The sequence below is a fragment of the Chrysochloris asiatica genome, unplaced genomic scaffold, assembly GCF_000296735.1.
Source record: "Chrysochloris asiatica unplaced genomic scaffold, ChrAsi1.0 scaffold00124, whole genome shotgun sequence".
Classification (NCBI taxonomy): Eukaryota; Metazoa; Chordata; class Mammalia; order Afrosoricida; family Chrysochloridae; genus Chrysochloris; species Chrysochloris asiatica.
Window position 1 is genome coordinate 7,489,230 of NW_006408642.1, and position 15,768 is coordinate 7,504,997.

General features: G+C 43.4%; 1 protein-coding gene across 1 annotated transcript in view; it reads left to right on the forward strand.

The window, feature by feature from the left end:
* The window catches only part of KIF9 (kinesin family member 9), a 123,749-nt gene that overhangs the window by 62,617 nt on the left and 45,364 nt on the right, over positions 1-15,768 (forward strand). Inside the window, exons 16-19 of the mRNA XM_006868838.1 lie at positions 4,282-4,496; positions 11,103-11,279; positions 11,584-11,699; positions 12,069-12,203. Of these exons, the coding sequence (XP_006868900.1) occupies positions 4,282-4,496; positions 11,103-11,279; positions 11,584-11,699; positions 12,069-12,203 (643 nt within the window). The remainder of the gene's footprint in view (positions 1-4,281; positions 4,497-11,102; positions 11,280-11,583; positions 11,700-12,068; positions 12,204-15,768) is intronic.

A 15,768-nucleotide genomic window follows, 5' to 3' on the forward strand; every position in this document is an offset into this window, starting at 1 on the left:
ACAGGGTAGATAGGGACGGGCAGCTTAGATACTGTCTACCTAAAATGTGGGGGCAATAAAGGCATGAAGTGACTGGCTTACAAGGTTTCAAGAAGGAGTTTAGTTTGAGAGTATGGGGGGAAAGAAAGAGTCCCCACTGAATAGCTGTCATCTTGTCTAGATGGGTCTGGTGAAAAGAGATGGGGATAACATTCGTAAGATTCAATAATGAATAGTTGTTATCATGACTAATTGTGACTGTCACAATTGTAAAGGTAGAAGTTTTGTAACAAAAAAAGGGGAGTGGTTAATTTTACAGTCCAGAAACAGAGGACCCTAGGACCAACAAGAGAGTAAAGCACAAGCAGAATGCGGGACCTTATCCAGAGAAGCAGCAGCACCAGAGATGGAGGCAGAGATAGGGGCATGGAGAGGGGGAGAGGTTAAGGACTCTAGATTCATGGACTACGAAGAGAGGGACTAAGAGCTGGTGGCCAGGAGCAGACTTGCAGATTGTGCCCTTTGGAGATGTAAATTATTATCTGTGCCTGAGTGGTTTTTGTTGTTGTTGTTTGTTTGTTTGTTTTTTGAAAAACTAAAGTGGATAGAAATACTGTGAACTGATGGTACATGGAGGGGATTATAATCATTGTTATGAAACAAGGTGTAAAACTGATGATATGCCCTGTAAACTTTCACTCAATCCACAGTAAAAACCTTAAATTAAAAAAAAAAAAAAAACAAGGGAGGGGAAAGATGAAAATAATAAGAGAATAGTAAAGATCAAAGGGGGGGAAAATAGGGAAATGAGAAGGAGAAGAAAGCAGAAATAGAATGAATAAAATTAAAGGGATGGAAAGGTAAGAAGAATAAATAAACAAAAACAATGAAACAACAAAAGCATAAAATCAAAACAGAAAAATATTGCAGCTGGAGAAAAAACTGGGGGGTTCTTGCTAGCCAAGGATCTTATGAGGTGGATGCAGGAGAGATGTGACAGCAGAGTTCCTGGCCCTAGATGGAGTCCTATAGGCCTTGATGTTATCAATGTTTAGGGCACTCAGTCTGGAAATTGTTTGAGGAGGCCCTGGATGGAGATGGTTTTAGTGTCCATTAGGATCACAGAGCAGTTGGAGGTAGGGCGGCTGGCTATGAGGGTTTCTACTACCTGGTCTGGTGGCTCTGGGGGTTCTTTAGACCTGGAGCCAAGCCTACCTGAATCCAGGCACTAAAGTAGTGTAGCCAGCCCATGCCTGACACTGGTGTGGCTCACAACCATGTAGCTCCAAACGCCCAGAGAACAGGATCTTCACTGGAGGTGGATGAGGTTGGAAGTTGGCCACATTTCTAGTTATCAGGGGAGTATGGGGAAAAGGAAGGAATTGCACCTTTCCTGTCGACTGTATGAATCTGCTTGCCAGGCCACCTTCTGTCATCAGAGCTCCTCACAAAACTGCAAGATGGCCTCAGTGTCCCTGCTTAGCTTCTTCTCCCAGCAAACACACAATCCACTTCCCTAATCTTTCCTCTGGAATTTAGGCTTCCAGGATTTTTATCTGTGTCTGTTTCATTTGGTCTCTTGTATCTTTGTTGTAGACTGGTTCATGTAGTGTGTCTGCCATTTTTCTGGAAGTCCTTCCAATGTCAGAGTTTGGGGTGTTTTTTTTAAAATATTTTATTGTGAATTATGTGATAGTTTACATGGGAGAACATTAGCTTACATTCATCCTATCATATATCCTTTCATTGCCATGGTTAAATCCCCTTCCTTGCATCATCAATAAACCAAAGGGTATACCCTACAAGCCTTTGTCCCAGTCATCAGCACACAGCTCCTCTCCCTCTCTGGGTCTAAAGTCCCCAGCAGCTCCATCTCTCCACATCATCATCTCTGCCTCCATCTCTGGCATCACCGCTTCTCTGGGTAGGGTCCCACTCGCTGCTCTTCTCCCTTGTTGGCCTCAGGGACCTCCACCCCTGGACTGCAAAGTCAACCACTCCCCTCCTTTTGCTACAAAACATCTACCTTTACATTTCCAACCCTCACAATCAGTCCTGATATCATATTGTATAACAAGAGACCTATCCGCATCTCCTTTCATCAGCCCCACCCAGACAGATTGGATACTACTCAGTGGGGATTCTACTTTCCTCCGCACCCTCTGGATCTAGGTTCCCTCTTGAAAGCTTGTAATCCAGTCACTTCTTGCCTTTGTAGCCCCCTCTCCCCCCTTTTTGGGTAGCCCTTGTCCAAGTTGCCCATCCCTGTCTACTCCAGAGTTTTTAACAGCATAATTTTTGTGTGAAAAAAGCAAGAATAAAAATTATATATATTGAGCTGAGTAGGACAGAGGTAAATAATGATGTATGCACAACCTTGGAACAACAGGGCTCTGGGATACAGGGATTGAGACATGGTTGGAATGGGGATAAGGGGGAAAATAATGTTAAGATGCTTGGCTGTCTTTTGAATCTTGGTTTTCCTTGCATTACATTATAAAATAGACACTGGATGGGGAGAGAAAGGACTAGTCAGAAATATCACCATAGAAAGCTTGTAAGTCAATCTTCTGCGTATAACTCATTGGAATACCTAAAATGGGGCTACAACGTGCCCAGTGAAGGAGGCTCCCTTTGGAGCCTCTGCATTACATAAGCCTATAGGTGGAATCCTGAACAGCATCCAGAATCTTCAGAGGTGGGAAATTTCCTCTTGAAAGGATAGGCTGACAAACCTGGAGCGGCTAGAACAGAAGATACTTCTTAAAAGAAAGACCAACAGAAAAATATAAAACAATATAGGTAGACCGACTGATTACTACAAGAACAAGAAAGTTGCTTGCCCAGGAGACATCAAGGCAAGTGGTCGGGTCCCCTCAGAACAAACCCCTTTCCAAGACTAAGACTCAGTGGGAATACACGCTCTGATTGGTGAGCACATTCGTCACCAATAAGGGGAAGTGAGAGAAAAACAGCAATGAAGCTGCGAGCTAAACCTACAACGTTCAATAGACTCCTGTGACCCCTGGTAGAGACCTAGTTGGCCATCAGTGTGACAAGACCTGGGGACTCTTGGGCCCAGAGTCAGTGACATAGCCACAGAGGACTAGAATGGAGAGTGAAGCATTCAGCTGATAAGAGAGGGCATATGCACAGATAATACCCACTTGACCTGACTTCAATGACTGGATGATCAGAGCTCAGCTAGAAGAAGAAAGAAGAGGGAAAAAAGAGTAATCTGATACAATTTGATGAACTTGGCCTACATCTATGGATGCAGAAGCTCAAAAGAGGTAATAAATCTTTACAGCAAGGATCATTCCCACCGCCTTCATACACAGAGTAGACAGGAATAGGCAACTTGGACATTGGCTATCCAAAATGGGGTGACTACAAAGGCAAGAAGTGATTGGCTAACAAGCTTTCAAGAGGGAGCCTAGATCCAGAGAGCACGGAGGAGAATCTCCACTGAGTAGTATCCAATCTGTTTGGGCGGGGCTGATGAAAGGAGATGCAGACAAGTCTCTTGTGATACAATATTGAATAATTGTTATCAGGACTGATTGTGAGGGTTGGAAAGGTAAAGGTAGATGTTTTGTAGCAAGGAGGGGAGTGCTTAACTTTGCAGTCTAGGAACGTAGGTCCCTGGGACCATCAAGGGAGAAGAGTGGAGAGCGGGACCCTACCCAGAGAAGCAGTAATGCCAGAGATGGAGGCAGAGATGATGACGTGGAGAGATGGAGCAGCTGGAGACTTTAGACCCAGAGAGGGAGAGGGGCTGTGTCCTGGCGACTGGGGGGCAGGCTTGTTTGTAGGGTATACCCTTTGGTTGGTTGATGATGCATGGAGGGGATTGTAATCATGGCAATGAAATGATATACGATAGGATGAATGTAAGCTAATGTTCTCCTATGTAAACTATCACATAATTCACAATAAAACATTTTTTTTAATTGTATATATTGTATGCCCTCAACAATTTAAAATTGTATTGAAGCATTCCTGGAAGGAAATACACCAAACTGATAGATAATGAGTGGGTTTTGTTTTGTTTTATTTTCTGTTGCCTACATTCTTCCTGCTTTCATCATTTTCTGTAATGGACATGTCCCGTTTTGTGCTGAGTAAACAAAGATGAGGAAATGATTCGCTAATAATTTAGCTGCCTTCTGGGGAAGGAAGTGCCCAGGACAACTGACTTCCTGCCCACAGATGCCCCAGAGAAAGAAGATGAAATGCTCCTTGACTCCTAGGCAACCACTCCATTTCTCTCTCTCCTCTGGTTTCCACCTCTATCTCTAGGCCCAGCACACCACCCTCCAAGCCTGTGGCCTTTGAAGAGTTTAAGAATGAGCGAGGTAGTGAGATCAACCGTATCTTCAAAGAAAACAAATCCATCTTGAATGAGCGGAGGAAAAGGGCCAGCGAGACCACGCAACGTATCAACACCATCAAGCGGGAGATTGACGTGACCAAGGAGGCATTACATTTCCAGAAGTCACTACGAGAGAAGCAAGGTGAATGTGATGGAAGGATGGTAAGGTATCTCTGGGATGACAGAGTTATTCCAAATGGAGCAGCCTTGAGCACTGAAGGTCCAAGGTAGGGAGAGAGTCAGCAGACAGTGGGGTGTAGCCACATGGCTCTAGTCCAGCTATGGGGAGTCCCTCTCCTTCAGCTAACGTATCCTTATAGGCCACCCATTACTGCATTATCTCAGACCTAGGTGCTGGACCTGGTAGATACTGCTGTTTGTGGAGAAACAGACCCTTGGTCTGGCTGAGGAGTTCCCAAGGAGAAGAGTGGCTGGCAACCCCAACATGGTCCCAAAACCTCACCTCTGTCCGAGTCTTGGTGTGGTCTCCTTACTGCACATAGGGGTCAGATTGGGGTGGGATGCTGCTTAGGACCACAAGAGTCTTAAATAGGGAAATGAGAATGTAGATACCAGAGGGCCAAGGGACTCACTGTCTTAAGAAGATTCTTTATTACTGAACCCCAACACCTGCATTGACCTAGCAAGGTCTTCTGTCCTAGGATAGGGGTGTGTGGGGGCGGGGGGAATAGGGTCCAGGTTCGGAAAGCAGAGATCCCTGTGTAGGAACTTCAGCTGATTGCCCTTGTCCTAGTGGCAGGCACTGCCCATGCTTGTGCTATAGACCAAGGACCCTCAAGCTTGAGCATGCAGAGGATTCATCGGGGAATGCTAATCAAGCACAGTTTCCTATGCCCCAACCAGTGATTCTGACTCAGAGATCTGTAGCAGGACACAGAATTGGCACTTAATACATGACTGTCCAACTCTAAGGCAGAACCAGAAGTCACACTCTTGTTCACATTCCCAATTCAGTCCCACTCTCTTTTTCCAGACTGACACACCACAGGTTACTGGACTTCTCTTGATAAATCACAACCTCATTCTGGATCAGCTTTCATGAGCATACTCCCTGATCCACTGGAGCATCTCCAAAGCCTATTTGATTTATTCTTATAGGTCACATGCATCATCTCAGTCACAGGGGGACAATTTTATTCTTTTACTTCTTAGAGGGAAGTTTTTCTAAATTATTGGGGCTACTCTGCTTATACCCTACAGACTACCTATGGCATACCATTCCAGATGGCAAGACCCTCTAAGCATCTAGAACACCGCAGAAGGTTTGTGATGGTCTCCACCTAGAATCTCCAGGGAGAGGACACAATGAAGGTCTTTCAGGACCACTGGGCACTTATTTGTCTCCTATGCCCAGTTTCCTGAACATGCAACCTTTCATTACATATTTACATATTTAAAATAATTGCCAAGTACCTTATGACTGACAGCCACTTGTAGGCCTAGAAAGGTCAAGAAATTTAGAATATTAGTTTTTTGAAAACTGCAACATCATCTGGAAATACAATTATCTTAAGTTTTAATCTTGTAGACAGTAAGAGAAGCTCTGGGGAGTAAAAAAGATGTTCCCAGTCGCTCCCTATCAGAACACAGAGTAAATACCCTTCCCTGTGAATGAGTTGTGCTTATCAAAGTCATCGCATCAGGGACATCCTGGAGAACACAGACCACAGCAGGTTGCTCATGTTGAAGGTGAGGGACCTGGTGAGGGCACCTCTACACCCCTGATCTCATATGGGGGTTCTGACCCCTTCAGGATATCAGTGACACTTCATGTGCTTACTTTTCCTTATAAACATCAGTAAATGCTAACCTTTTCCTCTGCTCCTGGGGGATGCCTCATGCACACACTCAGGACTTGCTCACCATGGATCCTAGGTACTGGGAGCCCCACACCTGGGGGGATATATGTTATACCTGTGCTGTGCTTTCAAGGTGCTATAGTCATTGGATAACTGGTTGAATGGCTCCGCAGACTTTACTATATCTTGTCTCAACCTAGCAGCCCTTGCTGCTGGACAAAGAAAAAGAATTGTTGTTGTTAGGCGCCATCAAGTCAGTGCTGACCTTATGCACAGCAAAACAAAACACTGCCCAATCCTGGGCCAACCTCGCTATTGTTGCCACACTTAAGTGCATTGATGCTACCACTTGTCCAATCCATCTCGCTGGGGGGCTTCCTCTTTTTCTCTGACTTTACCAAACATGAGATCCTTCTCCAGCGACTGGTCCCTCCTGACAATATGTCTGAAGTATGAGAGACTTTAAGTTTGGCCATCTTGGCCTCCAAGGAGCACACTGGCTGCACTTCTTCCAGCACAGATCTGTTGGTTCTATGGGCAGCCCATGGCACTTTCAGTATTCTCCTCCAACACCATAACTCAAAAGCATCAATTCTTCTACAGTCTTCCTTATTTACTGTCCACCTTTCACATGCATATGAAGTTATTGAAAATACCATGGCTTGGGTCAGGTGCACCTTAGTCCTCTAGCTGACATCTTTTTCAACACTTTCAAAAGGTCTTGTTCAGCAGATTTGCCTAATGCAATACGTCATCTAATTCCTTGACTGCTGCTTCTGTGAATGTTGATAGTTGATCCAAGAAGAATGAAGTCCTTGACAACTTCAATCTTTTCCCCGCTGATAAGAATGTTGTTTATTGGTCCAGTGGTGAGGATTTTTGTTTTTTTTACACTGAGATGCAATCCATACAGAAGGCTGTGCTCTTTTATCTTCATCAGTAATTATTTAAGTCCTCTTCACTTTCAGCAAGGAAGGTTGTATCATCTGCATATTGCAGGTTGTTAATGAGTCTTCTTCCAATCCTGATGCCACGTTTTTCTTCATATAACCCAGCTTCTTGGATTATTTGTTCAGTATACAGATTGAATAAGTATGGTGAAAGAATACAACCTTGTTGTACACTTTCTTAATTTTAAACCATTCAGTGTTTCCATGTTGTGTTTGAACAACTGCCTCTTGGTCCATGTACAGATTCCTCATGAGCACAATTAAGTGTTCTGGAATACTCATACTTCGCAATGTTTTCTATAGCTTGTCATGATCCACATAGTCGAGGGCCTCTACGTAGTCAATAAAGCACAGGTAAACAAACATCTTTCTGATATTCTCTGCTTTCAACTAAGATCCATCAGACATCAGCAATGATATCCCTCATTCCATGTCTTCTTCTGAATCCGGCTCTGGAAGTTCTCTGTCAATGTATGCTTGCAGCCGTTTCTGTGTTATCTTTAGTAAAACTTTACTCGCATGGGATATCAAAGAGATTGTCCAATGATTTCTGCATTCTGTTCGGTCACCTCTCTTTGGAATGGGTACAAATATGGATCTCTTCCAGTCAGTCTGGAAAGCCAAATTACTAAGCTTGAAGAGAAATTCTTCAATATTATCTGCTAGAGGAACAATCAGGAAAAAAATTTTGTTTAATCTGAAGGAAGCCTAAGATTATGTAGAATACTGTCAATACAACTTACATGTGATAGGAATTCCAAACCTTAGAAAGGCCCATGCAAAGAGACCATGAATGGAGGAGATGGCTAATCATTCAACTGAAACTTCCCTCTTCTAGCAAGAAGGTAGCTGGTAAATGTTGGAATCATCAAGATGATTTGAAATTTGGATTTACATCCACTGTTTTTAATGGTGATGCTTGTCCCAAGTGCCTTGTAGTATTATCCATTGAGGCAAATTCATGTATATAATTTAAAAACAACAACAAAGCAAGCATGCATATCTTTGATTCATAGGATGTGTCATGGATTGAATTGTGTGTCCCAAAAATATATGTCAGAGATTAGGGACACGATGGCAGCCTAAGCCGACGTGCTGAAATTGCCCTCTGCAGCAAAGATATGGGAGGCTGAGTAAAACAAATACAGATGGTGATCCTAGAAACCCAAGCATCAGAGAATAAGAGAGAAGTGGAATGAGTGTCAAAAGAGGAAATGAACAGGAGCAGTGAGAGAGAAGGAAACCATGTGGCTTGTGGGCTGACATGATGTGATGTGGACATCTTGAGCTTTTATGAGTGGCTGTAATTACATCAACCTGCAGACACAGGACGCAGCTAGAGGTTGACGGCAAGGGGGTGAAATTTTCCCTTGTTCCCTTGCATACCCTCCTGGTAGTCAGGGGTGTAACTAATCTCCATGATCACCAACCCAGTGACCAATGGCAGCTGCTCTGCCAGGAGTCGGGCACCTGGCTTAGTGCCCCTGTTTCTGGATGTGAGTGAACCTGCCTTGAACTACGTTACATAAACAGCGAAAAAAGAATTGTGTTCAAACTTCCAGTTTCTACCACATCCACCAGGACACAGGTGATGAGTATCTGATAATACACCAATATATAGTTATCTACTAAATACAAATACACCATTGCTATGTCTCGGCTCCTGGTATGGCACTATGGGTTAATGCATCAGACTGCAAAGCCGTTTGAATTGCAAGGTCGGCAATTCAAGCACACCAGTCACTTCTCGGAAACCCTATACAGGGTCGCTATAGGTCGGAACCTACTTGACGGCACTTAACAACAACAACCACAATGTCTCAGGGAAAACAAAACAATTTCACCTTACTCAAAGAAACAAGATAGTGTTTCAAACAAGTGACCAAAATACAGTCAGAAAACAGAATACCAGAAATGGTATCAGAACTACCTGATAAGGATTTTAAAAGAATGCTAATTAGGCAACCTCAGCAAATTCTGAGAAAACTACAGATGAATTCAAGAAAAACATAGATAAAACTATGAAAAAATTAATGAAGCAAATTGACAAAATAATTGAAAATAATGAGACTCATACAAAACCAGCATTTAGAAAGCCTGAAGATTTAACACTAAGACTTCAGAAACAGATAATACACTGAAAGGGCAAAGAAATAGAATTGAATCAGTAGAAAGCTGAATTAATTACTGAGCTTGAAGAGATATCTCTCAATATTTATCTGCTAAAGGGACAATCAGAAAAAAGAACCAAAGAAAGCATAAGATTTATGTGGGACACGGCTCCATATGACACACATTGGACTGCAAACCACAAGGGCAGCGGTTTGAACCCACCAGTTGCTCCTTGGGAGAAAGACGAGGCTTTCTGCTCCTGCAAATAACTACAGCCTTGGAAACACTATATATAGGGCTGACTCAATGGCACTTAACAACAACAACAACAATCAAGAGGAATAACTTATGTGTGATAGAAATTCCAAAATAGGAAGAGACAAAAACAGACAAACCTCAGAATATTATCCACGAGTTGGAAGAAAACTTCCTCACATCATGAAAGATGAGAAGCTAGCCACTCAAGAAGTTGAATGAACTCCAAATGGGATAGGCCCAAAAAGAAAAACACCAAGACATATTATAATCAACCTTTTCAAAACCAAAGACAAAGGATCCTGAGAGCAGCTCAGGAAAAACAAGTTACTTAGAAACAAGAACTAGTAAGACTGAACTCTGATTTCTCATCACAAATCATATAGGCAAGAAGACAGTGAAATGGCATACATAAAACTCTGATAAAAACAAATTCTCAACCAAGAATCATATATCCAGCAAACTATCCAGCAAATATGTTGACAAAATTATGACATTTTCAGGCACACAGAAATTAAAAGAATTTGCAAAAACCTTACCATCCTTACAAAAAATACTAAAGGGAGTTATTTGGATAGAGCACTAACAACAGCAGATAAAAACCTGAGACTAACATACATTATAATATCACCTAGACTCAACCCAAATATAGAAGTAGAATAAGCCGTTAAGATTAAAAATAGAGATCCAGAGATACAGTTGCAATAACAACAACAAAACCCCCCAGAAAATGAAAAGAGGGAATAATGTAGTTACAGAACTTCCAAATAAAGAGGAAATCAAATAGATTTCAAGAAAAAAAATTGAATAAATCTAACTGTAACCCTAAAAACTAGACCAAGTCTTATGCGTAGCCCTTACACTAACCCTAAACCTAACAATAAATGAAAAAAAAAAAAAAAAGTCAACTTGGCTGGGCCATGATTCTCAGTGGTCTGGAAGTTGTGTGGTGATGTAATCATACCCCATGATGTGACCTGTTGTGATCAGGCATTCCATTTTAAAGGGATTAGGGTGAGATGTAATACCCTTATTCAAGTCACAGGCCTAATCCAATGTCAGAGGCATCTCCCTGGGATGTGGCCTGAATCACTTTTTTTTTTTTTTTAATGTTTTATTGTGAATTATATGATCGTTTACATGGGAAAACATTAGTTTTACATTCATTCTCTCTTATATCGTTTCATTGCCATGGTTGCAATCCCCTCCACTGTATCACCTTTTATCTTATAAGAGAAGCAAGCAGAGAAGAAGGGTCCTTAGTGCCAACAAGAAAGAAGAGCCAGGAGCAGAGTGCATCCTTTAGACCTGAGTCTGTGCTGAGAACCTCCTACACCCCAGGGGAAAATTGATACCAAGACATACAGAGACCTCCAAGAAATACTTGGCCCACAGATGTTGAAAAGACACAAGGACATTTCCCTTCTAAACTGTGGGAAAATAAATTTTTGTTTGTTAATATAGCTAGCTGCCTTGTCTTCCCTCATGGTATGCCCACCTCCATGCCATGCCCAGCTCTAGATTCCTATTTTCAGGCTTTGCCAGCATGGTACCAGTCTTTCCTGAATAACACCTCTATTTTCCCTTTACTCCCTGACCATCCTCCCTCAGGTGACTACGAGAACAAGGGGCTGATGATTATTGATGAGGAAGAATTCCTACAGATTCTGAAGCTCAAAGACCTTAAGCAGCAGTACCGCAGCGAGTACCAGAACCTGCGTGACCTTAGGGCTGAGATCCAATACTGCCAACGCCTGGTGGATCAGTGTCGCCACCGCCTGCTTACAGGTGCACCAGCCAGGAAGGCTGACTGACCACATAAGATACAAGGAGGCATGAGGCAGGACCATAATCTAGTTTCTGGAAGTAGCTTTGGAGCCTCTGTCTGGTAGAGCAGGGGACAGGCAGTGACTTCAAATGTGTGGTTCCCAGGACTGTGAGAACTGGAGGCACAGATAGTGCCAGGATGAGACTCCTGGGCTGCAACTAAATAAGGGTGAATCAGGGACAGGCACAAGACAGGCAAACATAGCATTTGCAGCTTCTTCAGGGGCTCTCGTATACTTCATTGGGCTGTTGTCTCACCTTGCAGAATTTGACATCTGGTACAATGAATCCTTTGTCATCCCTGAGGACATGCAGGTGGCACTGAAGCCATGTGGCAGCATCCGACCTGGCATGGTACCAGTCAACAGGATTGTGTCTCTGGTGAGTATTTCAGGGGAGTGATGGATGAGCACAGGGCAGTGGGCAGTGTCCCTCATTCTCTGTGAACATGGAAGTATGAGGGGTGCCCTCAGCCTCTTCCAGGGCTGGCCCAGGCAGGAGGACAGGTACAGGCCTCTCCTGAGGCAGGTATCAAGCTGTGGGGACAAAGCAAACATCACTCTTGTTGCTGCTACCCTTCCAGGATGGCTTGCCCTACCTAGGTGGCAGTGGTGAGGTAACCGTGAGGACAGGTAAATATGGGGGCTAGGAGAATTATGAGCTGACCTAGGTGGGGGTTTGCAGACCCGGCAAGGGGATGAGTCCTGACCATGCCAGACTGAAGGGATTGGTCGGTGTGGGCTTTCCCAGGGAGAAGATGACCAGGACAGATTCAGCCAGCTGCAGCAGACAGTGCTGCCTGAGGGTCCTGACTCCATCTCCTTCTACAATGCCAAAATCAAGACAGAGCAGAAGGTAATTCGGGAGGTCTGTGTCTCCAAGAGGGTAAGAGTTTCAAAGACCTACTGTGACACCCAGAGTCACACTCCCTAATTTAGAGGGGAAAGGGAGGAGTGGTGCTAGTCCAAGGAGAGCCATACTCACCCATGGTCTGTAGGTACCCTCTGCCAACCTGAGCCCTAGACTGAACTGGACTCAAAAGAGTCTCCTGCCATTTAGTAACTTGCAAGTCACTCAAAGCAAACAGTGAACAAGGAAGCAAGACTGTGAGGGACCAACCATCCAGACACCTGGACCAACTGCCTAACCATTCATCATCCCGAGCCTTGATTTTCCCAGACCACCACCAGAATGTCCCCTGAATTTCCCAGATCACCACTGCCCACCTGCCTCCCCAAAGCAGAGAGAAACCAGTGCACTGTGCCCTGCCTATGGGATAAGAACTTAATTGGACTACATTGTGTCTCAGTCACTTTAAAGGAGGGACTTCTGGAATGCACAGGATGGATTCTGAGTAGTATTCAGAACAGTTGCCCCCAGGGTAGGATGATCTATGGAAAAGTTTAGCATGAGGTGGAATTCTATGAGAAGGAACATACACAAAAGAGAATTAACAGGAAAGTAGACCCCAAGGGGCACAGGGTGGGAGTGGGTGTACACACCAAAGCATAACACTAATTCAACAGTTTCAACATGTATAAATTAGTGACACTGATAACATTCTCCAAGTTGAGTAACCATTTTCACCCTTCTTTCACGAGGCCATGGATATCAAGATTGCATGGTCCAGAAAAACAGTTATTTGGAAACAGCAAGAGAATAGCAAGCCTTAGACCTTTACACCTCATCCTTTGCTCCAGAACAGCTTTTTGTAATGTCTTCCATGCCACTCTAATTTGGGGTATTGGTCTTTAGTTGTCTTAGCCTGGCTCCTGTTTCCCTCCAGATCTTGGATATCCATGTAGTCTGCCTCCCCTTTGTTTGTCCCCAGCTGTGAGGCCTAGCAGGGATTTTGATAAGGATTGTCTTCAATCTATAGATCAATTTATTTTAATCTAGAAAGGGTATGAGAGCCATTATATTTTTGATAAATACTCCTTTCCTTTTTCTTTGTATTCTCTCTCCTGGGACTTTCTCATTCTGTCCTTTTTAGCTCTTAAAATTTATTTCATTCCTTTTAGTTTGCACTTGATCATTTAAAATATATTCTTATTACATGCTCTATCTTATGTGAACATTTCAGATATGTTTTTATATTCAGTTTCTGAGCTCAAAAATCTGTTTCCCATTTTGCTGAATCTCTGTGATGGTGACTTTTACACTGGTGTGTATGTTTTGTTTATTTCTCAGAAACAATTATTTTTTAAAAATCTGTTTTGTTGTTGATAATACACACCAAAACATAACACTAATTCAACAGTTTCAACATGTATAAATTAGTGACACTGATAACATTCTCCAAGTTGAGTAACCATTTTCACCCTTCTTTTCTGAGTTGTTCCTCTCCCAGTAACAAACTCACTGCCCCCTGATGTTCCTATCTAATCTTTTGAGTTGCTATTGTCAATTTATCCCATATATGACAGACTCCTCCAAAAAAATAAGTGGAAAAATCCATTACTATTTTTTTTTATTGTGAATTATGTGATGGTTTACATGGGAGAACATTAGCTTTACATTCATCTTATCGGATTTCAATTCATTGCCATAATTACAATTCCCTCCATGCATCATCAGTCAACTAAAGGATATACCCACAAGCCTGCCCCTTGGTCGTCAGCACACAGCCCCTCTCCCTCTCTGGGTCTATAGCCCCAGCTGCTCCATCTCTCCATGTCATCGTCTCTGCCTCCATCTCTGGCATCACTGTTTCTTTGGGTAGGGTCCCCTCCTTTTTGCTACAAAATGTCTACCTTTACATTTCCAACCCTCAAAGTCAGTCCTGATAGCAGTTATTCACTATTGTACCACAAGAGTCCTATCCCCAACTCCTTTCATCAACCCCACCCAGACAGATTGGATACTACACAGTGGAGAGTCGACCTTCCTCCGTGCCCTCTGGATCTAGGCTCCCTCTTGAAAGCTTGTAAGCCAGTCACTTCTTGCTTTTGTAGCCTCCACATTTTGGGTAGCCAATGTCCAAGTTGTCCATCCCTGTCTACCCTGTGTATTGAGGGGGTAGGAATGGTCCTTGCTGTAAAGATTTGGACCCTCATTTGAGGTACTGCATCCATAGGTATAGGTCAAGTCCATAAAATTGGATTAGATTACTCTTTTTCCTCTTCTTTCTAATTCTAGTTGAGCTTTGATCATCCAGCTATTGAAGCCAGGTCAAGTGGGTATTATCTACAAGTGTGGGTGTTCTTGTACATATGCCCTCACTTCTTATCAGCTGGACGCTTCACTCTCCACTCTAGTCCTCTATGACTATGTCACTGAACTCTGGGCCCAGGAGTCCCCAGGTCTTGCCATACTGCTGGCCAACCAGGTCTCCACCTGGGTTCACAGGAGTCTGTTGAACATGGTAGGACTTAGCTTGCAGCTTCATTCCTGTTTTTCTCTCACTTCCCCTTATCGGTGACCAATGTGGTCACCAGTCAGAGCAAATGTCTGCTCTTGTATTCCCCTTGAGTCTTAGTCTTAGAAGGGGGTTTACCCTGAGGAGATCCGACCACTTGCCTTGATGGCTCCTGGGTGAGCAATATGCTTGTTCTTGTAGGAGGCAGTCAGACTGCTGCTATTGTTTATTTTTCCTGTTGGTCTTTCTTTCAAGAAGTACCTTCCACTCTTCTAGTCATTCCAGGCTGGTCTGCTTGTCCTTTCAAGTGGAAATTTCCCACCTCAGAAGATCCTGGATGGAGTTCAGGATCCCACCTATGGTCTTATGCAATGCAAAGGCTCCACAGGAAGCCTCCTTCACTGGGCAAGTTGTAGCCCCATTTTAGTATTCCAATCAGTTATAGGCAGAAGACGGACTTACAAGCTTTCTATGGTAATATTTCTGCCTATTCCTTTTCCTCCCCCTCAAGTGTCTATTTTACAGTGGTATGCAAAGAAAACCAAGATTCAAAAGACAGCCAACCATCTTAACATTACTTCCCCCCTTTTACCCATTGAAACCATGCCTCAATCCCTATATCCCAGAGCCCTGTTGTTCCAAGGTTGTGCATACATCATTATTTACCTCTGTCCCACTTAGCCCCTGCAAACCTGCCTTACTTTTCTCCCATTCACCTTGTTCTTCCATTGTTCCCTCCCACTTCTTGTGTATTGCCCCACTCCCCAGCACCCAAACTATTCTGTGTCTATTCCCTACCCTTTGCTCCACTTTCCCCTCCCTTCTCTCACCCCACTCCCCACATCCAGGTAAACAGCAAAGAATCCCCTCCCCCTCGCTTTTAGTACGGGTTCTTTTTCTTAGTCTTTTACAATAGTGGTCCTATGCAGTGTTTCTCCTTTTGTGACTGACTAATTTCACTCAGCCTAATGTCCTCAAGGTTCATCCATGTTATGTGGTGGATTACAGCTTCCTTGTTATTCTCCAAAGTAGCATAATATTCCATTGTATGTATGTACCACAGTTGTTTATCCATTCTTCAATTGATAGGCA